The sequence below is a fragment of the Rousettus aegyptiacus genome, unplaced genomic scaffold, assembly GCF_014176215.1.
Source record: "Rousettus aegyptiacus isolate mRouAeg1 unplaced genomic scaffold, mRouAeg1.p scaffold_m13_p_16, whole genome shotgun sequence".
In the NCBI taxonomy this organism is placed as follows: Eukaryota; Metazoa; Chordata; class Mammalia; order Chiroptera; family Pteropodidae; genus Rousettus; species Rousettus aegyptiacus.
The window spans coordinates 38,176,676-38,201,208 of NW_023416291.1; the positions used below are offsets into that span (position 1 = coordinate 38,176,676).

At 52.6% G+C, this 24,533-nt stretch overlaps 1 protein-coding gene across 12 annotated transcripts in view; it reads right to left on the bottom strand.

The window, feature by feature from the left end:
• NFIX (nuclear factor I X) overlaps positions 1 to 24,533 on the bottom strand; it is a 92,676-nt gene that overhangs the window by 59,732 nt on the left and 8,411 nt on the right. For 3 of the 12 annotated variants that reach the window (XM_036233839.1, XM_036233838.1, XM_036233835.1), the window contains exon 2: positions 4,863 to 5,394. In XM_036233839.1, coding sequence (XP_036089732.1) covers positions 4,863 to 5,394 — 532 coding nt within the window. Of the gene's footprint in view, positions 1 to 4,862; positions 5,647 to 5,758; positions 6,114 to 6,427; positions 7,203 to 24,533 lie in introns of those variants that run through there. The other 9 variants (XM_016162045.2, XM_036233836.1, XM_016162037.2 and 6 more) reach the window with 8 other exon arrangements.

The following is a 24,533-nucleotide window of genomic DNA, read 5'->3' on the forward strand; positions in this document are numbered from 1 at the left end:
TCAAATGTGGGAGGCATGACAGACTGGCAAGTTTGGCCTGGAAAAGGAACAGCTGGGGAGAGGGGTGGAGAGGAACCTTAAGAGCCACCTCAAACATTTGAAAGGCGTCAGCGTTACACATGGGTCATCCCTTAAGATAGAAATAAGACCCCATAGGTAAAGGTGAGAGGAAGACAGCCTCAGGCTCACAAAATCCTGACAACAGTAATTGCAGCAGTAGTCCACTGCTTGCCTGCTATGCGCCAGTACCTTTAGACACCGAATGTCTTTAGATACTGGCTGGTTTAATCCCTTTAACCATCCTCAGAGTTAGATCAGTAGAAGAATTTATTTTCAACCAAAACTGAATAGTGACATCTCTTCCAGGATGTTCTAAAGGGGTTAAAAGATATTCCGTATATCTCGCTCACTTTATGAATCTGGTTCCTGGGCCCGCCATCTTCACTGGCCCTGGCACCAGATGGCACTGCCTCAAAGATGCAGGCCAGTGGCATGTCTGGACCTTGAGAAAGGAGGCAGTGGGTGAGGTGGCACAGTGTCCACAGTAGGGGTGAGCCCTCCTCCCACCCCCTCCCCAGAGGGCAGCTGGTGCTCCCATGGCCCTTCCGACACATTTGCACCAAACCCACCAGACAGGCTGGCCATCCAGCAAAGGCTTGAGGGAACATCACTGGCATCGACCTTATCTTAGCACAGCTGACGTGGCCAAGCAATGGCCTCCACTGCCGAGGAAGGATGCAAACCAGGAGCCCTTCCTCGGTCCTAAAAACCAGTGCTCACTGCAAAGCCCCAAGCCCTGAAGCAGAGGGAGAAAACCAGGGAGATCTTACACCAGAGAAGGGCAACCCTGCACTTGAAAAAATTCACTTAGACAAATCCTCAGGTGCTAATCTATCTCCTTCCAAAGGTAGGACCTGGGGGGAAGGAGGGAGGCAGAAATCTCCTCTCATGGCAGTGCACTGACCAACCCAGGGGAGCACAGCCTGCAGAGTCCAAACAGGGAGACCCTACAGGACAAACACCCGACTCCTTCAACAACAACCCAAAAACGGCTAGGAAAAAAACCAGGAGGAAGGAGGAAGAGGACCGCCTAGAGTTTATGTCTTGAAAAACAGATCAACCCACTGTGATGCATGGATCGTATTTGGATCCGGATCCATACCAACAAAACTGGGAGATAATTAGAGAAATGTGAACACTGACTATCTGACTATACTAAAGAAACTGTTGATTATTTTTAGGTGTGATAGTGGTATTGCGGTTAACGTTTTTCAAGAGTCTTTATCTTTAGAGACATGTACAGAAATAGTTACAGATGAGAAGCTATGACGCCTGGATTTTCTTCTAAACGACCCAGCGTGGGTGGGCAGTGGCGGGGGATGGATAAATCAAGATTGGCCGTAAGTTGGCAACTGCTGGCGCTGGTGATGTGGATTCCTTCTACCTGTGAATTTCTCCATAAGGAAAATTCTGAGATGAAGGATGTACCACCTGAATACCTGGACTTCGCAGGCCTCCACTGCGGGCCCGTTAGAGGGATCTGATGGGGAAGCCGACACTTCCATCCAGTAAAGCGTTTTATTACTCTCAGATTGTTTTTCTTTCCTAGATTAGGGCCAAGGTTAGGAAAGATCTGAAGAAGCCGGTTCGCCTTCAGAGCCCTGAAGAGGCTTTGGAGACAGTCTAGCAGGGCTTCCAGACCAGCTCAGCCATCCTTCCCCACAAGGCAGAGGCCTCCTGGCCCCATGCTCCTCTCTACCGCCAGCCACCTGCCCCGGGACACCCCCTCTGAACGGAGGAACATCACTAGGAGTGCACCTCCTCCTCCCGTGGCAGGGCTCTCTGGCCCTGCTCTGCCTCGACTTCCTCTCTTAGATGGAACAGACAAATGGTGAGATTTCTTTTCAACAAGAAGGCTGCCTTTGTGGGGACTACGACATTCTTGGAGGCTTTCTGGACCCCCTATTCTGGAAGCAGAGCTCCTGACATCACACTTGTGTCCTTTGTTCCCTCTCAACCATGCCACCTCTTGAAGCTTCATGTGGGGCAGAACAAGGGCCTGAGAAGGCCACAAATGACAATGGTTCCTAGAGGTGAAGCCACTCCCCCACACTTTCCACCATGTCAAATCGGCTTGTCATCAAACCCAGCACCATCGGCTCAACCCAGATCGGGTTCTTCAGCCCAGTTTTAAGGAAAGAAAACACTTCTTTTAAAGCCCAAAGCAACTCTTGTCTGAGCCCTCAACACCCCAGCCCCTCCCACTTTACACAGGGAAGAAGGAGCATGTCTCTGGGTGCGGGCATGAGAAGGCCGTGCTGTCGGACCAATGCCATTTGGGGGTTCGGCCAAGAGAAGACATTTTCTAGCAAACTAGGGCGACCTGGAGAAGCCATGCCTGCTCCACACCACATCCTAAGACCACCTACCCAAGGCCCAGTGGTGGCCCATGCCACACCAACTCTCCCCCGTTCTTTCAATAAGGCACATTTGAATTAAACCAATTCCAGCAAGAAAAACCTTCATTGAAACTCTCTGGAGTCCAAAGACCTGAACTATAGACAAATTACAAAAAAAGTCCTTAGTTCCCCGCTCAGCTTTTGTCAAGGAATTCGGCCTCAGCTGGGACAGAGGTGGCCTTGGCTGCATGTGATGGGGCATGAATTCACTCATATTCCTGGGCGAATGATCTCATTACAGGTGGGGGCGGGCGGGGGTGCCTCTTTTCTTCCGACACCTGCCTGGTCAGTCCAGAAGCCAGGAGGCTGGCCAGGAAACGGTCTCCTTCCTCACACACATTTCAGCCTACCTCAGCCCCATGCTGGCAGCAGTCAAGAATCTGGCCTAAAGTAAGAGGCCAGGAAAACAGCTCAGCTCCAGGGACCCAGCTAGAGAGGAGGGTAGAAGGAAACTAGCTCAGGAGGAAGACGAGTATTGATTTCCATCTTAGAGGCTCTGGTTCTAAACTGGAAAGTACAGAATCCCCTTGTGGAGGAGCTACCTGACAGACACCAGCTCCAGGATCCAAGCCTTCCCCGAGCCGCCTCCAGCACCATGAGGTACATGCCCTCCCAACTCTGACTTGCTGTGTAGATGAAGAATGAGGCAATAACTTAAATTTTTCCGTAGTCTCTCTTCCAAAAAGAAAAAGGACAAACAGGGGAGAAGATTGGCAGTTGGTCATTTTTGTGAGGGGTCATGATAGTCACACAGGGCCAGGTACAGGCCTAGAAGGATCCATGGAGGGAGGGAGGTGGTGGGCAGGAGTGCCCTAACATTCAAACGACTACCATAGTCTCCTCTCAAAACAAGAGAAAAATGAGCAAGAAGAGAGGCCTCAAATAACACCTTTTCCTCCCCAGAGTTCGCTAATATATAAAGGCTCAGCGCTAATCGCAGTCGAGGTTATATTCCTGATGCAATGCTGAAAGCTCCCCAAAATTTCATTCCTGGATTAAGTCACGCCGCTCCTCCCAGCGTCCCAAATAGGCAAGGGGGTGATCGCAGCAGAAAAGTGAGTTGCTTTTCTTTTTTGTGAATGAACAGGAAGGAAGACACACGCACACACTTGAGGGGAAAGAATATTCACTAGAGTTGAAGTTAAGCCACATTCTCTTCTATTCGCATAAAGAGAGACAGAACGAAAACAAGGGGAAAAAATACTGGAATGGTAGAAAAGAAAACACACACACACACACACACACACACACACACACACAGAGAAAGGTTTGGTAGCCCTCTCATTACAAGTTGGTTGGGCATAATGTAAACACACTTCTGCCTTGCTTAATCACAGAGTGCCGCCCGTTTAGGTTTCAAAGGCGGCAGTAAATTGGGCGTAGCTGAGTGGAGGCTAAAAATTAACCAGCCATCTCTGTTTCAATTTGTAAGAAAACAAAAGCGGAAAGAAATTATAAAAAAGAGAAAGAGTATATGTGTGTGTGGGGTGCGGGGGGACAGAGGAGGAGAACTGAAACACCCTGACCCAAAATGCAGGGTAAAATTGAAAAGGCAAAGAGGGAAACTGGAAATACTTGTAACATAAAAGGAAAAGGAAATTTTACAGAGTTTTTTTGACTGTTTGTTTCTTTAAGATCCGTCTGTGTTCCCTGACAAGTCTGTGCCCCTCGGCAGAGGGGAGCGGGTTTGTAGGCACCCATCCTGGAGTCTCGCCACTTCAGCCAGAAACAGGTGAGGGGGAAGAGCATGAGGAATCTCGTTCTCCTTTCACTCTCTCTGACATCAAATGACTTCCTTACTCCCCGACAGCCAAATTCCCAGCCAAAACAGCTCCCGCCTGGGCACCTGGACCCCAGAATCTACCCGCCTCTGCCTTCTCTCCTCTTTTCTACTCATTCTGTCTCATACCCCGGGGTTTTACACACTCCTCTCTCCACCGAACTGCTGCCCATCCCGCTTGTGCCAAATCCAGCTTTTCTCCAGAACTTGAGGGGAGCGGCAAGGAAGCCAATACCTGCCCCCCAATACTACTTCTGAATTATTTAAATCAGAGCAACTAGTGTTTTTTTTTTGGTGGTGTTCCTCAGAAACTCTCACCATAATGGGTAAACCTGGGACACCGCAGCCCCAGTCCTGAGACCTGCAGCATCTTTTGGGTAAGACGTGTTCTCTAAAGATGGAGATGTGCGAAAATTGGGAACATGGCAAGGGAGCCAAGGAAGAAGAACAGAGAGGGTGGAGAGAAACAGAGGGAAACGGGAACATGCCGCAGGCCTCCTCCGCAGGACAGGCGCTCTCGGTAGGCCCATTGGGTGTAGGGTTTTGACAGAGAGGAACAATAAACAGGACAAATGCCAGCAAGTAAAATAAAATGGGGAGGGGGTGTAGTGAGAGCAACCTACCCGGAGTGTGGACAAAGTAAGCCAGATAAAGATCCAGTTCTTTGATTGTGACTCCAATGTGATGTGGCTGGACGCACAGGCCGGGGTTCGAGCACTGGGGCGACTTGTAGAGCCGCTCCCCATCAGTACTTTCCAGGGGGATTCCCTTAAACAAAATCACCATGACCAGGTCCAGCCGCCACACCTTGTCGGCCTGGCGCAGGCAGTCAATCCGCCGGATCTTGCCCTTCTGGTCGGGGTTGGATAGCACGCAGCAGGGGGGCTTCTTGCCTGTGATGGTCAGCACAAAGTCCTCTCGGAACTCGGGCCGGATGTCTTTGCGCAGCTTGGCCAGCAGCCTGGATGCCCACTTCTGCTTGATCTCGGGCTTCTCGCCCAACAGCTCGTCCTTCACCGCCCGCTCCTCGTCCTTCGACATCCGCTTCTCGTGCTTCTTGAAGTACTTGCGCTTCCGCGCCTGCAGGTTGAACCAGGTGTAGGAGAAGGCGCGGACGTGAGGCAGCAGCGCCTCGATGAACGGGTGGAACTCATCCTGCAGGCGGCAAGCCGGGAGCATGCGGGGCGAGGGAGGACGGGAGGAGGGAAAGACGGGGTGAGGGGGAAAGAGAAGGAGAAAAGAAACGTTAGAAGGGGGCACTGGAGAAATCCCCTTCTCCTCCTCCTCCCCCCCACGACAATTTCCTCTTGCGATTGTTCTACGAAAGTGTGGTCTGGAGCCACCACCAGCCCAGCCAGCCGCTTGCTCCCATCTCAGCCTCAGCAGCCACACAGAGGCACCCGGAGCCTGAGCACACACCTATTCTCTCTCTCTCTCTCTTTCTCTCTCTCTCTCTCTCTCTCTCTCTCTCTCTCTCTCTCTCTCTCTCTGTCTCTGTCTCTCTCTCTCCCTCACTCACACACACGCGCACAGACAACGTTGCCGTCCACACACACACGCTGCTGGTATCCCCGCCAGGCTCTGTCGCGCCCATGACATCTCCATGTTCTATCGCAGCCTCGAACTCGTGTCAGCTCTCCCCGACGCGGTGTCGGGTCTCCACGGACGCCCGTGGACGCACACTCGGGGCTTGTGGGGGCCGCCTTGAGCCCCAACACCAGTCGGTTTTTGGCCACCCCCAAGAAGAAAGAACATGACATCCACCAGCCAGCAAGCCAGGAAACAGATTTGGCTTCCCCCTCCCCAGCCTGTTTATATTCTTTTTTCTCCTGCTCCAATTGGAACAGCCACCCCAGCATTTTAAAAAATCAGATCTAAATCCTAAATATGTGATTTCAGCTTTGTTATCGACACCGATACTGTTAATCACAGTAATAAGGAACAAAACACTTCTTGTTAGCACAAATAAGGTGGTTGTCTCGGCCACATTAGGGTTAAAAGCTACATGGGGTGTCCTGTGCCCCGTCCCCACTGACCACTTCACCCTCTTTCCCACTCGGTCAGGTGACAGAGGGCCGGGCTCTCGCTTTTTGGTTTTTTTCTTTTTTTGCTTGTTTGCTTGTTTGAAGTTTAAATAATAATTGATTTCTGTTTACAAAAATAAAACTGGAAAAAATTAAATAATTACCATTGATCTGAAGCACCCGGCAAAGCCCAACGCCCGATTCTGAGCTTCTGGACTCAACAGAGTTGTGAGTTGGGGGCGGGTGGGGGAGGGGGGAGGGGGGAGGAGCAGGGGAGGAAGGTAAATGTTTTAAAGGGGGTTATTATTGGTGTTCTGGGGAATAGGGGCTGGGCTTGGGTGGATTCTCAAACCCTTCTCCCTCCCCCCCACGCTCCATTGCACAGAGGGGAAATTAATATTTTTTTTGAAAAGGAGCAAAAAGAAAGAAAGGTCAGGGATAGCAAGCAGAGAGAGGGAGCAAGCCGGTTGCCACACACGCCAGGTAAACAAAAGCCAACCAAAAAAATTTTTTTTCAATTTTGCCCCCTGTGCATCCTCTTCCAGTTTAAAAAAGAAAAATATGCATAATTTAAAAATCAAAACCCACCTCCCTACACCTCCCAACCCACAACACACCCTACCCCACCCCCGCGAAAAACAAAACAAAAACAAAAACCAGGAGAGGGAAAAGCGGCAGCTGAAGAATAAGGCTTTCGGCTTTGGCAGCGGCACAGGGGTGTAAACTTGGAGCTGCCTCCCTCTGCCTCTGAGCCTGATCGAAGGCAAAGGGGGAGCTCGCAGATTCCCGGGGAAGGGGACGAGTTCGGACCGGCTGCAGACTGTCGCTGGCAGACGCGTGCAAAAGAGAGGGAGCAAGGGAGGGAGCGAAGAATAGAGAGGAAAAGGGAGAGAGCAAGGAAGGACGTGGATGGGATGGGGCTGTGTGTGTGTGTGTGTATGTGTGTGTGTTGAGTGCGAGTGTGCATGTGTGCTGGTTGGGTTTTGGATTTTTTTTTTTTTTTTGCTTCTTTTCTCTCTCTCAAACTCCCTCTCTCTCCCCTTTCATGCTCAATCCCCATCCATTTGCTTGTGCCAAAGCCAGTAAAAAGGGGGGAGGGAGGGAGGGAGGAAGGGAGGGAGGGAGGGGGGGAGAGAGAGAGAGAGAGAGAGAAGGATCCACCTATTTGGCAATGAGACATCCTCGAGCAGCCAATGGCTGTGTCCAAGGGGAGGAGGGAACCCTGTGAGCCGCGAGGGTGGGGAGAGCCCCCGGCAGTTGGAGACCAAAAACAATTTGCCCAATCGACAAGTTCACGTCTAATGAACAAGCAAAGTCCAGCAGTTATGAATTTTTCATTCCAGGCTCCCACTCAGGTCCATTTGGCAGCGGCTATCCAGCAAATTTGGAGGGGGTAGGGTGGGGTGGGGGCTAGGATCGAGGAAGACTCGGAATTTTTTTTTTTTTTAAGCCAGAAAAATAAATAAATAAAGCCTGACTCTGGGCAGGCTGGCTGGCGGGCAGGAGCCCCAGAAGGCCTTGGGGAAAGCAGCTGCGCCTTCTCTCTGTGTTTTGGTTTCAGTCTTTCTCCTGGGCCCGCACACTCTCTTTTTCTGGTTCTATTTCTTTTTTTATTTATGGAGCACACAGGGGCGAGTGGAAGTTTTCCTCCTGGGCCATGCACAGGAGCTGTGCTATGAATAGAAAGAAAAGAAGAAAGAGAGCTGGGAAAGTGTCGATGCCAGCAGGACTTCCAGGTCAGGGACCCTGAACCCAGGGTGCGGCCACCCCTTCTTCCTGGGGTCTGGCGGCTGCTCTCAGGAGCACTCCCAAGTCAGGAGGCCCCCAGCACCCTGCAGCTCTCCTCCCCAGCCCCCAGCAGTTCGGCTGCTTCCCTGGGCCCACACCCAGCCACGCTCGCTCCATTAGCAGTGACAAGGGATGCCAACGCAATGCAGCTCAGCTCGAGAAACTGCAACAGTTTATGAAAATAGCCTCCTGTCACAGCACTCCGCTGACAAGCACTCCATGCAGCCACAAACACAACAGCCAACCCCGGGAGAAGTGACAAAGGCAGGAGGATGGACACTACTTCCCAACTCTGAGTCCTACCGACACCTCCCCCGCCACCTCTTTGCTTTCTCTGGCTCGGTCCCCTCCACTTGACTGGGGTTTAGTGTTTCTTGGTTGGAGGAGGGGAACACTCACCTGTCCCCCAATCCAATTCAGACTAAAGGGCCTGAATCATATGGAGCAAGGTATAAAATAAGAAACCTACAGGAGAGAGCTAAAAAAGGAAACAGCAAAACAGAAAGGAAGGGGTCCCACCAGGAAAACTGAGACAACCTTGGGGAAACCAGGTCACAGAGAAGAGGTCCACCATGGAGCCCTGGTTCCAGGGCCTCTCAGGAAGGCCAGAGGGAAGCACTGAGGAGGGAGACCAGAGTGGTCTCCACAGCATGCTCTCTGGGAGGGGCTATTGGGCAGCCATCCCTTAGGCCTGGAAGGAGGAGACAGTTATTAAAGGAGCGAAGAGCAGAGGAAGATGAGAACACACACAGGGGAGACACTGCTCCCGCTCTCAACGTCCCTACAGCTGCCCTCTTCCCCAGACAAAGCTCAGCCCTCAGCTGGCAACAGAAAAAAGGTCACTGCTTAGTTGCACCCCTTTCTTCCCCATCTGAAACCCTGTACTCTGTGGCCTTTACGCTGTGCAGGATGGTTCCCGAACGAGGGCCTCGGGTGTGCCAAAACAAAACATGCAGCCCTGGGCTGGCACTGAACCCTGACAATGGGAAAGGTGCTGCCCAGTACCTGGGACCCCAGTCTGGGCTCTGAATGGTCTAAAGTGAGCTCACTGCTGACTGTGACTGAAACAGAGGTGAGAGAGCAGGAGGGGGGTGACATTGCGGACAGGCCTCTTAGGGTGGTGTTCAATAATTAACGTCATGTTAATAACCAGCTTCGATCCAATTAGCCAAAGATGTCAGCTGAGTGACATAAGATACCAAACCCTGCCTCTCTACCTTGAGAGACGCAATCTTACTTTCTAGAGTCAAGATGAGGTGGTAGAAAATAAAGTTGAGTTGATATTTGGCACAGAGGTGTTTTTCTAGTATTTTGATTTGTACTAAATATTAGAAACACAACAAAAAATGGCCAACGTGAGCCTCCTGGAGAATTCTGGCATGTTCTGTCCCACAGACCACAGCGCTGGGTGGAAAAGACTCACTGAACACGGGTTGATTCTGAATCTTCTGAATCGGGTGGTACAACTGGGTAGGTGGTGGGAAGATGGCAGACAGAAGGATTCACCTGGAAGTCAGGGTAACAGGAGGAGATCCACGGTTCACCCCTGGATGGAGGGAGAGGTCAAAGTTTGATGGAGTGGTAGAGGGACTGGACACAGAGGTGGCCTAGGAGGGCCAATGGAGTACCTCGATGTAGCCTCAGGGACACATGCAGAGCCCCCCTTGTCCCCTCGATGCTCCCGTAACAGGAGGAGCAACAGTTCCTTCCTAGGGGAGTAACACAGTGGTCATAACCTTGAAGATGGGCAGAGAGGATTCCCAGGCAGCACCCTGTTCCCGCAGAGAAACAACAGCCAGCGTACTTGGAATACTTGCCGAGGGAGAGCAGGTCTCCCTCACTCTCCCGCGGGCACACAGAGAAGGATCCTGCTCAGGTTCCATTAGAAATACTTGGCACACCCCTGCTCCTGCAGCCACCTTCTGCATGCCACTGGTGGGAGCTCTGGGCCCTAGATACACCCCTTGGAGCATCAGACAAAAGGGGACTGTCCCCCTTTTATTAGTAAGAGAGTGGAGGCTCCTGTTGGAAAAAATACCTGTCCCAGACCCAAACTCCTTACCTTCTCCCCTCCCGCTGCCCTTCCCCCTTGCAGGTTGCTCAGACGCTATGCACCAGCACCCAGATTAGAGCCAAGACAAAAACCCTCAGACAATTCGAGGCTTCTCCAGGGTGGAGTCACCCACAAGTGCAAGGGTTCAGGTAATGAAGGGAGCAAGGGGACAGGCAGGCCTCCGAGGAGAAGGAGAGGGGACGGGGAATGGGAACGAGAGAAATAACAACTGTAAACTAAGAGAAAAGGAAGCCAGTGATGCTGGTGACAGTAGTAAGCAAAAAAGAAAATTAAAGAGGACACGGAGTAAAAATAAAGGAAAAGCAGTGAAATTTGGTGGGGGGAGGCATTTTCCCCATTTAAAGAAAAATCAAGAAGCCAGAGATAAGACTTTAAAAATTCACATGAGCTTTTGGTTTGCGGAAAGCAATTTTTCTGCCTTTGTGAAAGGCCTTTCTTGTTATTGTTGAGTATATAGAATTTGATTTAAAAAAAAAAAAGGCAACCGTTTACACTGAAACATTTCTAAAATACTCATGCTGGTTTCAGCCATCACTAGGAGAAATGTGTCCCCGAAAGGAAAAGACTGAGCAGGCCACTGAAAAAGAGGAATAGGGAAAGACAGAGAGAAAGAAACCAAGCCTAGAGAGAGAAAGCAGAGCTGGGCCCAAAACTGCAGAGAGAGAGAAAAGCGAAGATGGAGGGGGAAATGAGAGAGGAGAAAAGCCAAGGGCTCTACGAAAGGGGCAAAAAAAAAAAAAATCTAGCTAAGGAAAATGACTGCTTCTGTCGCAAGAAAGTGAAACATGTGGTTTTCAAAACTCCACAAAACAAATGAGGCCTTGTGGATTATTTAAGGGAAAATAGAAAAATAAGTACAGAACCTCACTCACACATATAGTATTTGAAGTCTTTAAGAAAACAAAATAATTTCCCCAGCCTGAGATCGGCTTCTTAACTGGCCTATACTTGCCAACAGTGAAACATCTAAAAGCACAAGAAGTTATATCTTTAAAGATAGGGCCACTGTTTGGAGGTCTCTTTATCTTAAAAAAAAAAAATCCTATTTATCCACATCCTGCTTACTTTAAGGCCTAGGTTTATTTTTTTAGACCCTGAACACATGCTAAATACACACACACACACACACACACATCCATGCTAATTTAGATAACTATACACGGTGCAAATAACTGAAAAAACCTACATAGAAATTACCAGATATTTCAGTATCCATTTTACTACTGCATATCTGCAGCTCGAGTGAAAAAGGACGGACGCAGGAAATTTTAAAAGGCCACAAATATAGCCCAGATTAGTCGTAGAATTTCTGGCATTTTATAATTCGGCTTTGGCCCAACCCAAAAAAAGCAGACTTCGACCTAGATCTCCCTTCTTGTCCCACAGAAGGGACACGAGAAGGCAGTGGCTGACTCTGGGGGCTGAGATGAAGCGAGAACTGCAGGCAGAACAAGGAAGGGGCCCGGCAGCTTGTCCTAGAGGTGGGTGGGGCCTCCCCTCGCCCAGTGGGGGGCAGGCTGGAAGGGGCTCTGCAGCCAGCATAAAATCGTCCAAGAGCCTGGAAAAGCCAGGCACGGAAACCAGAAATGCACATTGTGAGGAGGCTCGGAGAATTTGGACAAAGCGGGTTTTTGGCTGCCTTGGGCCTGTTTTCCTCTGCTCAGGAAAGGCGTCCCGCACAGTTTTTCCAGCGTCCTCAAGCCGGCTGAATGGATTTGCCCCGCACCCCAGGGTTGACTCTAGGATGGGGCCTGCCTCAGAACCAGACTAGTACTCCTCTCCTATAAAACCACCCCCACTGCTTTCCCCTTCCTTTTCTCCTCCTGACTGCAAACCGGGAGCGGTGGTCTGGGATCGGGCCAACAGGCAGCCTCGTTCTGGCTCTAAACACTACCCTGCTCCAGGCGCATCTCCCCTCACCCTTCTGGCACTGAATGAAATAGGGTAGGAGCAGAAGACTGGGGGAACAGATCTATTCTCTCTAGTGTAACTGGAAATTGTTTACTTTCATCCTCTACAGGGAATGGGAAACAAAAACCCTAGTCTTTAATTCATTATTTAGCTTGAAACTTCCTCGTGTCACCAAATAGAAGTAAAACTGGGAAGGCCAGAGTCCTCTCCTCCAGCCACAGGGTCTGGTGGGGATGCGACCCTCAGCAGAGCGCACAGGACAGATGAGAGCCAAGAGCTTCGAGGCACCAGGGCGGGACATAGCCTAAGCTTCACCCACCTCCTTGGCCTGCAAAGTGTCACTCCATAGTGGCCAAGGGCCTGAAAAGAAGGAAGAACCCCTTGGCCAGCTTCACAAGTTTCTCTAAAGAAGAACTGAAAAACTGACAAAAGGCTCAGGAAGGGTAGACCAGTACAGGAATATGAAGTCCGTGCCCAGCACACTATGAAAATATCCGCAGGGCAAGAGAGAAACCCAGAGCAAAAGGCTAAATGTTGAAAACTCGCAGGATGCCCAGTTGACGACTTTCGACCCCAGAAGAGGCTTGGGGATCCTCCTGGGGAAACGTTCCTCTCCCTCCCCCCACAATGAGTCAGTCCCGCACCTAGGGAGACTCCTCCTGCGACCTTCCCGGCCCTCTGCCAGAGCTCCACCAGGATCCACTGTGACACCCCTTTGCTTTGCTGGGTCTGTTCCCGCTGCTGCCGCTGCTGCCGCTGGAGAGAAGGGCCAGGGAAGAGATGAGAGTTTCTGTGAGGCCCCGTGCCCTTGCCTGGTCTGCACTCCCCGCACCCCTGGCCCAGAGAGAGCCTCTTTCTTGCAGTTGCTGCGGCAACAGGCAGTGCCCAGAGCCCAGGGCAGAGAGTTCAGTGGCCGGGATGGGAATCGCCCACGGGTTTCACAGCTCCAGGGCTCAGGAGAGCGGGGCTGGCCCTGTCTCGGCAAGTGGCTTCCCCAAAATGCACAACTTTAGGAGTTGGAAGACATTTTTCAATCTCTCAAAACGTATTGCTCCCCACGACTATTTTATTATCAGGATCACTGCCAAGGAAACACGAGAATCCTCATCCCCCTAGTGTCTAGCCCCTGCAGAGGCTGGCACTCCGGTGCCCGGGTGCCGGCACTCAAGGCCGTGCCTGCCCCTCGTCCACAACCCCTTCCTCCGCCGCTCCCTTTCTTTCTCGCCCTCTCTCCCCCTCTGTATCCTCCAGCTCCAACACAAACTGTTTGCACGGGAAGTCTCCCTCTATGACCCGATTCAGCACACACAAGGGAAAACTGTGGGCGACAGACCCAACGTCCTAACGAACTTGAGTTAATTAATGCTAAGGAAGAAAAGAGGCGCCCTCGCTCTGTTGAATCACGGTTCACTAGCCCTTTCAGTTTGCTGTGGGTGGAGGAAAAAAAAAAGAGGCTTTTTGGTTCAAATATTTTTGGGGGGCGAAGGGAAAACAAAAACACCGCAGAAGGGCCTCGGAGGGTGAAGCTGTCAGTACCTGCCGGGAGGGACAGAGGCGAGGGCAGCGAGTGTCCTCCCCCAGCTTCTGGCCTGAGCAGCAGGGCAGCGCTGGGAAAGCCAAGAGCAGGAAAGAAAAGGGAGGGGATTATCAACTCATTTCAGGCCCGTTAAAAAAAAAATTGCTCCAAAAATTATACCGTCGGCCTATAAAATACATATATTTTTTAAGAGGCTCGAACCCAACAACTCGATTTGAGCAGAGCCGTGAAAATGTTTTAACAGCGCAGGAAAACGAAGTATGGATGGCACGAGTACAAACAATTTAAGTGTGCAGAAAAAAAGGAGAGGTGGTAATGGGGGGGCAGGAGAACAGCTGCAGTTTTGCTTTCCAGATGTTGACGGCAAAATGTAATTGGCAAGTAACTTCCTCCTTATCACTTTTTATCCTTTAGTCCTGAGATGTTAAAATCCGATACCTAGACCTAAGTCTGCAGGTGGTCTCCAGGCACTACACACATATGGACAGGTCAAGAAGCCTCATGGGCCATAGGAGCTTTATTATCAGCCCACTGATTTTTACAAGCCTTTCCACCATCCCTTAGCACGGAGGCCTGAGCAAAAGCAGGCTGGAAGACATTCTTATTTCAATTATTAATGACAATTATTATCATATTGTAGTGTACAGTCTTTACTTTTGAAGTTGGGCTTTCTCTTTTTTTAAAAAAAATAAACTTTTTAACTAAAGTGTGGTGGGTTTAGAGAGCACAGCTCTAAGGCTGCCGCATGATACATTGTCACAAAGTGAACACACCTGGGTAACTCCACCCAGTTTAAGAAATAGAACATTTTCAGCCCTGCCGAGCAAGCCTTGAGTTTTTAAGCTATAGAATTCTGGCAATTTATATACCTTAGAAATAGCTCCTGCCTCCCCAGTAGCGTCAAATTTGAGCAGCTATGTACACACACGTGTTACACAGCACGGTGTATTACTCATGTGACTACCAAAATTCAAACTAAAAAGAAGGCCCCTAGCCCCCTCGCTACTGTCGGTAACGCTTCTCTCTCTGTGCCTGCCCATCTCTGATCCCATTGATAGGGCAACCAACGCTGTAGCAGGGTTAGCAGACAAGCAGGCCTGTGGGGAGGACAAACAGGGCCCATGGAGCTGAAAACCAAACAGCCATAGTGACCTTGCAGCGTAAGCAGGCAGGGACTGGGGGGCCACGGTATGTGTGGGTCGTGGGTACTCGGGAAAAGAGGCTAGGCAGGCTGCCCTTAGCCCAGCCCATAAGAGCCTTGCAGGGAGAAGGGGGTGGCAACAAGAAGAGGTCCTTGAGAGTGAGGGGGTCCTGGGGCGAGGCTGCAGCAGGAAGGAAGGCCCAGCCCTGGGGCATCTGCCTCCCCTTTGGCTGGCTCCAGCCCTAGCTGGCTCCCTGCTCACTTTCACTCGCACTAAATTTACTTTATAATTTTAAAATTATATTTTTAAAAATGCAGGAAAGAGAAAGCACTTGAAGGCAAAATACCTCCCACAATATCTCTCCGAGAGGGGGGGAAAAAAGTTTCTGCTTATGTAAAAAGATGAGTGCAAGGGATCGCTCAAAAGTCTAAGCACCGAATAACAAGGAAAATAAAAGAGAAACACATTTAATTAAAAACACCTGAAGCAAACAACTAACTCCCTTTTCAAGGAGACGGCACTGCATAGCCAGTGGCACTGGTGGGCACCAGCCCCTAACCTCTATTTCGTACTCACTGTTCCCTTTCCTTTCTTGAGGGCAGCTTCATCTTCCCTAAGTACTACGGAAGCCACTTTTCCTTTCCAGCCGTCCACCCTATACCTGGGGGAAGGACCTGGGCAGCCTGTTAGCCTCCCACTGGCCTGGAGCAAACCTCTGCAACTCTGACAAAGAGCCCCTTCCTCTATTTCCATATCTCCCCAGGCGGTGCCCACCATGGACCCTTCTCTCCTGCTCCAAATCTAGGCCCTTGGGTGGTGGCACTGTCCTGGGGCTGGACGCCAGGACCAGCCCAAGTAGGCAGCTCTCTCCCCTACCAAGGGCACCAGGCTGCCAAGGCACGCTCTTGAGGACCACATTTTCTTTCCCTATTGCATATGGGGCTGGGAAGAAAGAACTGTTCGGCTTAATTAAAAATATGACATGGGATCTGAGCTCTCTGAGCCTGTGATCTTTAGAAACACTTAATTACTTGATCCCTTTTGGGGGTGGGGTGCAGAGTAGGCATGGAGACTCTGCATCTGAGACCCCACATCCCCCACCGGTTTGACGCTCCCACCAGCCTGCCGCCTGGGAAACGCGCCCTCGGCTGGCATGGGGGTACCAGAGCCCGGCTCCTTTCTTCCTTTCTTTCTTTTTTAAATCGCTCTAGCGCAAACCAGGCAGTGGGTCAGGGCCCAGAGGCGGGGGAGGGAAGAGGAGAGGGTTGTCTCTGAAAGAGGGTAAAAAAGGAAAGCAAGGCTCCAACTCCGGGAGAAGAACGGCTGCCGCAAGTTTCCCGGCTTGTGCCAGTTGGGGATTTGCGAATCAGACCGGAGCGGAGAAAAAGGCGGGTGAGAAAAAAAGCCCGCATTAAAACTAACCAGTTCTGCCTAAAAGTGCGCTTTCCACTCTTAAATTAAGACAATGCCAAAGGGAGAGGAGAAACAAGTTATTTCTCACTCTTTAATTATTCCAATGCTTAGCATTATTTTTTAAAAACCACACATATTAGCCAATGATATATTCTAACCCTCAACAAAGCTGGTATTTTTCTCTGATTACAGACTTTGCCGCGGCAACCCCAAGCTCCGACGACAGAGGCAGGGCAGAAGCACGCTCCTAAATGAGACACAATTTTATTAAAATCATAATAATTCCTGCAATTGTACAGTGTCTTTTCAGCAGCGGAGATTCCAGGTGCCCTACGCCCGAATCTACCGGGGAACCAAGAGCTCAGTCGAGAGGCAAGCAGGCTCGCCAGCTCCACGGAATGCCACCGGCACGTATTTTTCTTTTTTTCTTTTTTTTTTTTAAAGTCTGTTTTCATCATTCAGCCTCCACCTCATTTTTTTTTTAAGTAAAACTCCTTTAAATTTTTAAAATATTTTTTAAAGAAGAGGGAAAAGACAGCTCAAAATATAAGGGGGGTAGGTAAGGAGCTAAGTGTGGTCTGGGAGCTTGGGCGGACAGGGGAGTTGCTGCTGAGATGGGTAGCCTCTCGCTCCAGGGTACAGAGGACAGGGTCAGCCACAGCCTGGGGTCACCTCCCCTGGCGCAGCTGGAGCAGGGTGAGTCATTTGCATGTGGAAAAGAAAAAGGACCTAACACCACCAAAGGGCGTTTAAGTAATTCGGGTGATGAGAAGTCAGTTTATGACTGGCTTTGGAAGGAACCGCCCGGGAAGCCCCTGGGAGCTTTCTCTGAATGTCCAGGGGCTGCTTGAGCTCCCGCAGGTGGCCAGGGGGACACCAGCTGGACACCAGCCTTCTCTTCCAACAGGTTAAGTCGGGCCCACTGGGCACACACGTTCTTTTTCCACTTTTCCGTCCTCTCCCCGGCCTGCCCTGGAAGTGCTGCAAAATGGCTGGTAGCAATGGATGGGGAGGTCTTAGTGCCCCAAACCCTAGAAGTTCGCCCTGAGAGAAAAGGCGATATTGATCAGAGGGGACTTGGGAGGAAATTTTTTTTAAAGGTTCTTAGAGGTTGGCAACTCCTCCAGCCTAAAGGCACAGGAGAGGGAAAGGGAAAGTGCGTTTTCTGCCACTTAGTCACATTTCTTCCCCCTGCTCACATTTCTTCCCTATGCTGGTGCTCATTAGAGGCCAAATGCCCCCAAACCCAGCCAACCCTCAAAACAAACAGGAATCTCTCCTGGTAAATTTCCCCACCCTTATTCCCCAAAATAAGGCAGCTAGGGAGGGAATAATGGAGAAGCTCCTGCTAGGCCTGGGGTCTGGAGGCGGTGACAAGCATGATAAGGCGCAGAGGATGGATCCTCTAGGGACTGATGCTCCCAAGTCGCCCTTGGATTCTGGGGCACTTAAATCCAAAAGTCTCTGAAGCAGCCACAGAATAACAGGACTCATCAACAAACACCCCCATTCATTTCCAAGCCCTCGTGCCCATCATCAGGGTGGGCACAGGAGGAGGGAAACTGTGGCAAAGTAAGCCCTGAGACCCACGCCGCGAGCCTGGGAACCAAACCCGTCTAGAAGCCAAAACGCCCGCCTCCACCTGAGCCCCTTCTGGTGGCGGCCTGTGATGCTGCAAAAGGCCAGCGCCCCTCGAACCAGGCTGACCCTGGACCTCAACACCTGAAGTGACTTTCGAGGGGTCACTGTGAGGGCTGAGGCCGCTCTCGGGGGAGGCAGAGAGCCGAAAGCCACGCCCGCACAGTTCAGAGCACAGTTCAGGGTCCGAAGGAAGCAACTAGGAAACACTCCCCTCCCTCAGGGTCTAGGGGGCGACACCACTCTAGGGTCCCGCCTATCGCCTCAACTCCTTTACACCCGTTCTCAGGTTCTCAGTGTCCTCTCACCCGCCCACAGAGGCATTGGTCCTTACTCTCTTCTCAACGCCTGGAGCGGTTCGGCCCAAGCGAGTAGACCGGGTGCCTCGACGGGCCGCTTCCCGCCTTTGCGCACGCGCACTCCCGACCTTGCGCAGGTCCCGCTCGTAGCTGGTGTGGCTCTAGTGCCCCGGACTCGCGCTGTCTACACCGTCGAAGCTGTGTTGTCCCCTCCGACCCCGTGGTGAGCTGTCCAAGTGACCGCGACTGTCAGCGCCCATGTACTTCGGGGTGGAAAGCACAGAGCCCTCCCCCTGCCTGGGGTTTGCCCACGGCCCCCACCCACCTGAGGCATGAGCTTTGCGCGGGTCCGGGAAGTGCCATAGTGCAAAAAGAACATCAGGGAGGCGACAATGAAAGCAGCCCATAGGCAGCGGACACCTACCGATGGGCACACGCAGAACCTAGCACACAGGGCACCAGTAACACGCCTCTGCCGGAGTTTGCACAGGCACAAGATGCGATGCACATGTCAACTGGGGAGGCTTCGGGGCGATGCGGGGGCTGCGAAAGGTGGCTTGAAGGACCATCTAACTTTCTTAAACCGGTTTGGGGCACGGAAGCGCTGTAGTTGGGCAGTGGGGCCCTCGAGGGAGTCCTGGGACCACCTCCTCACACACACACCTCCACCCAGGAATGTGCTTATATTTTAAGATACCTCTCACCCCTCCAAAACCTACACACTCGCTCCTGAGGTCCATGGCACTCACAGGGAACCCGTCTCCAAGCCCTGGGCGCACCTGAGGGGAAGGCCAGGAGAGCTGGTAACGCAAGGCCTGAGCTGCCAAGCTGGATTCAGGGGGGCAAATGGAAGTTTCGCAGGAGGAAGGGGGACATTAAATGGCCTCTTTGTGGAGAGGGATTGCGGGCCGTCACTCAGGATTAATTTAAGCAGCAACAGCAAACACACACCAAAAAGCAACGTCTCCCCGCCAGCACCCACCCCCGCGATTGTGTTTCAGAGAGGGCTGTGGGACTCGGTGGTGTGGCTCCGTCTTTCAGAGCTGGGGAGGGGGATGTCCCTGCCCTTTAATAAAGTGGGGCGTCCACAGTCGGAGAGGGAAAGGCTGCTCTTGCTTCACCCCACGTCCCTTGCTTGGTGAAATGGGTTTTGCAGGTTTGGGAGGAAGCCGAGTGGGGGTGGTAAAAATCCAAGTACAGACGTGGAGCGGGAATAGAGGGAGGTTCTTACATATAAAAATATATATATAAAGGGTACAAATTTCCAATATAAATATAGCATATGCAGGGGCGCTGCTGGGCAGCTCTGGGCGTCTCACCTGCACCCCAGGGACATTTGGGGAGGCGGTGTTCTAAGAGAAATGGGGGCGGGGGGAATCAGGCCTCCTCATCCCAGTCCCCTCCCCCAACAACCTGAATGTGGCTTTGGAGCCAGGTGCCCAGGGCGGCCTGGCAGGTGTGCGACTCACGTGAAACACACGCATGTGCAGGCTGGGGAGGTGAGTGCCCACGTGTGCCAGAAGCCACGTGCGTGGGCACCAGCAGCTCCTGCAGGCTCACAGACCAGAGCCCAGGACCCCCATGGGGGTGTAGAGCAATGCCTGTGCTCTGAACCCAGTATGGGTGCAAACAGGAGTGTGTGTGCGTGTGTGTGTTCAGGACCCCGATCTGATGTTGGCCAAGGGCGTGCTTATGGGAGTGTGCCTAGGCAGTCAATTGGACTGTTAGGCCTGGTTGAGCACATAAGCTGGCGGTAGCTGGGATCCCTATCCCGGGCGCGGGGTGAGGGCTCTCGCCACCTCAGCCGGTGCCGCTATGCCAGTGCGCACTTATGTGCTTATGTGCGTGTGCGTGCCCCAGTATCCGCTGGGGTGTCAGACATGGGCGCTTTTGTGCCGGGGGGTCCCTGACGGGTCGGGGCTGCCACACAGAACTGTGCTTCTGCGGAAGTACTTGCACACGCCCTAGGAATAGCCACGTGCGCCTGGGCCACCTTCGCTGAGGACTCGGCTGGGATCTAGCCCCGCAGTGGGCCAGGGGGCAGGGCCGACAGCCCCACGGGCTTTGGCGGGATTTCGTTGGAGCAGTGTTGATTTTGGCTGTGGCAGCTTTAATGGGGGAAGCCCCGGGGAGCGGGCGGGGGTGGAACAAAGAAGGAAAAAGCCAGGGATGGCCGACTGCATAGGAGGAGGAAGAGGAGGAAGCGCCCTGGAATGGAGAGGGCCCTGGGGAGTAGGGGCGCAGAGTGCCTGAGGCTCCCAAGCCTGGCTTGGGCTGAGGGACTTGCCTGGGAGCCCATGTCTGCCTCTCCCCTCCCCAGACCCTTATGGGCTTCTGAAGACCCAGAACTTCTCTGCCTTTCAGGACCCTAGCCCCAGCCAAACGGGCTCCTACACAAGGAATCTCAACAGATCCTCAGGCTGAAGCCACTGTGGGTTACAAGGAGCCAAGTAGCATTTGGGGTGGAGAAGATGGCTCAAATTTCCTCAGCGAGGTTAGACAGTTTGAGGCTCCTTCCCAGTTCCTTGTCTGGGCTACTTAAAACCTCAGTTTTCCCAATGTGAAGAATGGGATAGGAATTCCCATGCGGAAGGTCAAAATAGGGAGCTTCAGCTGTACAGAAATGGGCTGAAAAGCACGGTGACCTGTTTGAGTCTTGCTTGCCCCTTGGGGCCTGGCTGAGTAATTCCTGCCACCCCACTTCTAGTCCCATAACCTTGGCACTTAACTTTTCAGCCTCTGTTTCCTCATCTGTAAAACAGGTTACTCATACCTTCCTTAAATGGGGAGGGTTATAGGAGGTCACGTGCACCCGTGTGCTGCCCTGGAATTAATTGCTCTGGAGTTGGTAGCTGTTATTTTTATTGTGAGGAGTCTATGGCTGTGACAAGCTGTGATGCTTGGTGTGATTGCGTGAGGCTGGCTGTGTGTGCGACTGTGCTGCTGTGTGTGCGCGTGTGTGTGACAGGTTGTGTGTGAGACTGTGCGTGGACGACAGATTGTGCCGGTGTGCGGCAGTGCCTGTGACAGGCTGTCACTGTGTGACAGACTGCGGGTGGTGGGGTGTTGCGAGTACCGACTGTGAGTGGAGATGAGGTGGTGTGTGGGGCTGGGACCAGGGGACCCCCTGCAACCTACCTCATAAGGGTCTGGCTGACAGTGACACAGGCAGGCTCTTGGGGACTAGGGAGTAGTCAAGTGTCCCCTGGGACCTTGGCCTTTTCGTTGTATTCAGCAGGACCCCACTTTGGGAGGTGACAGGTCAGAGAGACCCTATGATAGAGCCTCACCTTCACACGCTGCATCGTCTCAGGTGCCCACCCCCAGCCTCATCCCTGGGTTTGTGGGACTCCAGGAGGATCATCAGTTACCTTTGGGCATGGAGGAACCCAGGCCTGGCTGGCTTTGGTGAGACACACACACCCTGGGCCTGTTTCCCACACTTTCGCTGAGCTCCAGGCCTGGGCAAGGCTGGTGAGACCAAGAGAAGGAAGGATTTGAGAAAAGATCAAGAAAAGCCAGGAAACGGAGAGAGGCGAGAAAACCAGACATTTCCCTGGGACCTGGAGAACCTGGCGCTGCCTGGGGTCCAGACCTCCAGTCGGGTGAATGCACATCAGGTTCACGGGATCAGGACTGGCAGCCATGCCAACAGACACCATGAGCCCTGCTTGTACCCCAGGCCCCATGCTTAGCTTTTAGGGACTCACTTAAGTCAACCCTGGCAGAGGGACAAGAAAACCCAAACACTCTCCTAATCTGTGTGGAATTCCACTTCACATGCCACCCAAGCCCACCGGTTCCTTCTACGGTTGGAGAAACTGAGGCTGGGAGAGGGGAGGGAACCCTTCTGAGCACCCACTCATGCCCAGGAGACCAAAGATTATAGGACTCCAGGCTCTGAGAAACCTCACCAGCTGGAAAAATTCCAGGGCTCATGGGGGCGCAGCACCCTGCAAACCCTGCCCTCCTCCCCTTGGTGTGTCAGTATGTATGTGTTGTGTGTGTTAGAGTATGTGCTGTGGTGCACAGCTGTCGTGCACCTGGTGTGCAAGCCACAGCATAATGTGTGTCCCTCTGTTGGAGGGGGCTTCTGTGTATCTGTGTGTCTGTGTGTCCATTCAGGGCCAGCCCCTGCCACTGAGGGGGGAGAGGCATTGAAGCACCCCCCTCCCCGAAAGTGTGTCTTTGATACTTGCAGCCTCGGCAGCGAAAAGCAAGTTTCCACAGGGCCGTCTTGGGCTGAGGCCAGGCCGTCCTCAAATAACATTTGAAGTTACTTAGCAAACTTTGTTTAGTGCCGAGAGAGGCGCAGGCAGCAGGCTGGGGGGGGGGGCAGTAAACCGGTTCCTCCGAAGTCCCTTGGCCCTCTAGGGGTACAAGTGCCCAATGTGGGGCTTGATTTCCTACCCCACCTCTGGAGAGGGGAGAAGAAATCTTGAAGCCTTGGGGGGAACTCGAGGGAAAAGGGGTTGGGGTATCCCAAAGATGCAGCCTCCCTTTGGAAAGTCTAGGCTCTGGGCTGGGGCAGAAACACCCACCTGGTCTCCCAGTGGCCCATAGGCTGACACTGGGCCCCAAGAGCCCATCACAAATGGGAGGGTCCACCCTTTCTCTGCCACCCCTATTCTGCAGCCCCGCTCTGCCAATCTCAAGGTGGGTGGTACGAGCTAGCTTGGACTATGTGTCCCTCTCCCGACACACGCACTCAGAAAGCCCTTGGCGCCCACGTGCCTGGCCCCTAAGCTCTCACTTCCAGTGTCCCAGCCCTAGGCATCAGAAAAGGCTAAAGAGTCAGTGATGGCAATGGCAGATAGTTTGGAAGTGAGGTTGGCGCCTATGGGAGAGGGAGAAGGAGGGGGAACAGATGCCAAAATGGTGAGCCATTACAGGGGAGAAGGAGAGGGAGGGAGGAAGAAAGCAGGAAGATGGGACCTAGGCAGGCATCCTCGCCAAGCTCCAGGCTGCAAAGGGGCAGTGGGAAAAGCAATCTAGACCCTGCCAGGGAGCAGGCATGGGGGATAAGCCCCAGGTAGCACAGGATACCCAGCACTTCCCCACCCCCACCTCCACCCCCACCCCAAGCTTCAAAATGGAGACTGGCAGCAGCAGCCGCTCAGCTCTGCCCGGGCATGGGGTGGGGGTGGCGGGCAGGCAGGGCGCCAAACCAAATGCCACCAGCCTGGGCACGGTGGTTGCCAGCCAACAGTGCTGACCCCACTAGCCCCAGCCCAGAGCCTTGACGCCTAGAGCTTTGAGGGTCGAGGAAGAAGGGGCCCCAGCAGGAATCAGGGGTCCAGTAGACAAAGCCAGGTTCCCCCAAGCCATGGGCAGGTCCCCAAGACCCTACAAAATGGCGCCGCCTGGCAGTGCCAGGGTGACGGGCTGTGGTAAAAATAAACCGGACCCGCCCCAGGGGAGCTAAATCAGGGGGCCCAGGTGGAAGTGCCACTCCAGGCCGCCAGCTGCCCCCGCCCCACCCCCAGGCTCAGAACAGCAGGGTTGAGAACGCCTAGTGCCCATTGAGGCCCGGTTTCTACACAGGAGAGGCCCCAGCCATCTTGTCCCTAGGTCTATGCAGATAGCATATGTTGTATCCATAATACTGATAATGGGTGACCTCAGGTTGCAGCAACAACAAACCATGTATTCTGGGCAGATGGTGGGGCGACTATGCTAAGCCATATACCCTTGACCTCCAGACTGCCCCTTTGAGAAGGAAAAGGGCATACACTTGAGCTATGGCAGAGTGATGCTGAGTTGAAATTCAGCTTCGCAGACCATCTCTGCTAAAACCGCAGCTGCCCAGTACTCCCATAGGCCCTACCTGTTCTCTCCCCACACATCTATTGCGGTCTCAAGTACTGGACACTCCTTGTTTATAGAGTTCACTGACCTCCCACCAGGGCTGGCCCCTTGGCTGACTTTGCTCCCTGCCGAGCCCCCAGGGCCCAGGACAGGGCCTGGCACCCAGGAGGTGCTTGCTACATATTTGTTGAAGGAATACACAGGCCCCCCAGCTGCGCCACCAGCACGCAGGCTCCAGCTGGGTGCCCACCAAGGTGTGGGAGAGGGCATCAGGCCCTGGGGTGAGGGCAAGCCTGGCCAGTGGGGGTGTGACGACCACCCACTCTCATTCTGAGCCCTTGATGGAAGAAAATTTGAAAGTCGGAGTGGTAAAGAGGATTCAAGGGCTGACAGCTGGGGCAAGCTTCAACAGGGGGGATGGAGGTGTACAGACCAACTCTGAAATTTGGTAAAGGCCAGAGAACAAGCTATGATTCTGTCCCATCAGTAGGGTTTAGAATAGTGGCCACTGGAGAAGTAGCTCGGGCTCCACTTTCCAGCCCTTGACCCTGACATTGGATGCCTCTTCCCTGAACCTCAATTTTTCATCTATAAAATCAAGCATTTACTTTACATCAAGCACTGTTTTAAAGCACTTTCTGTAAACCAACTCCTCTGATC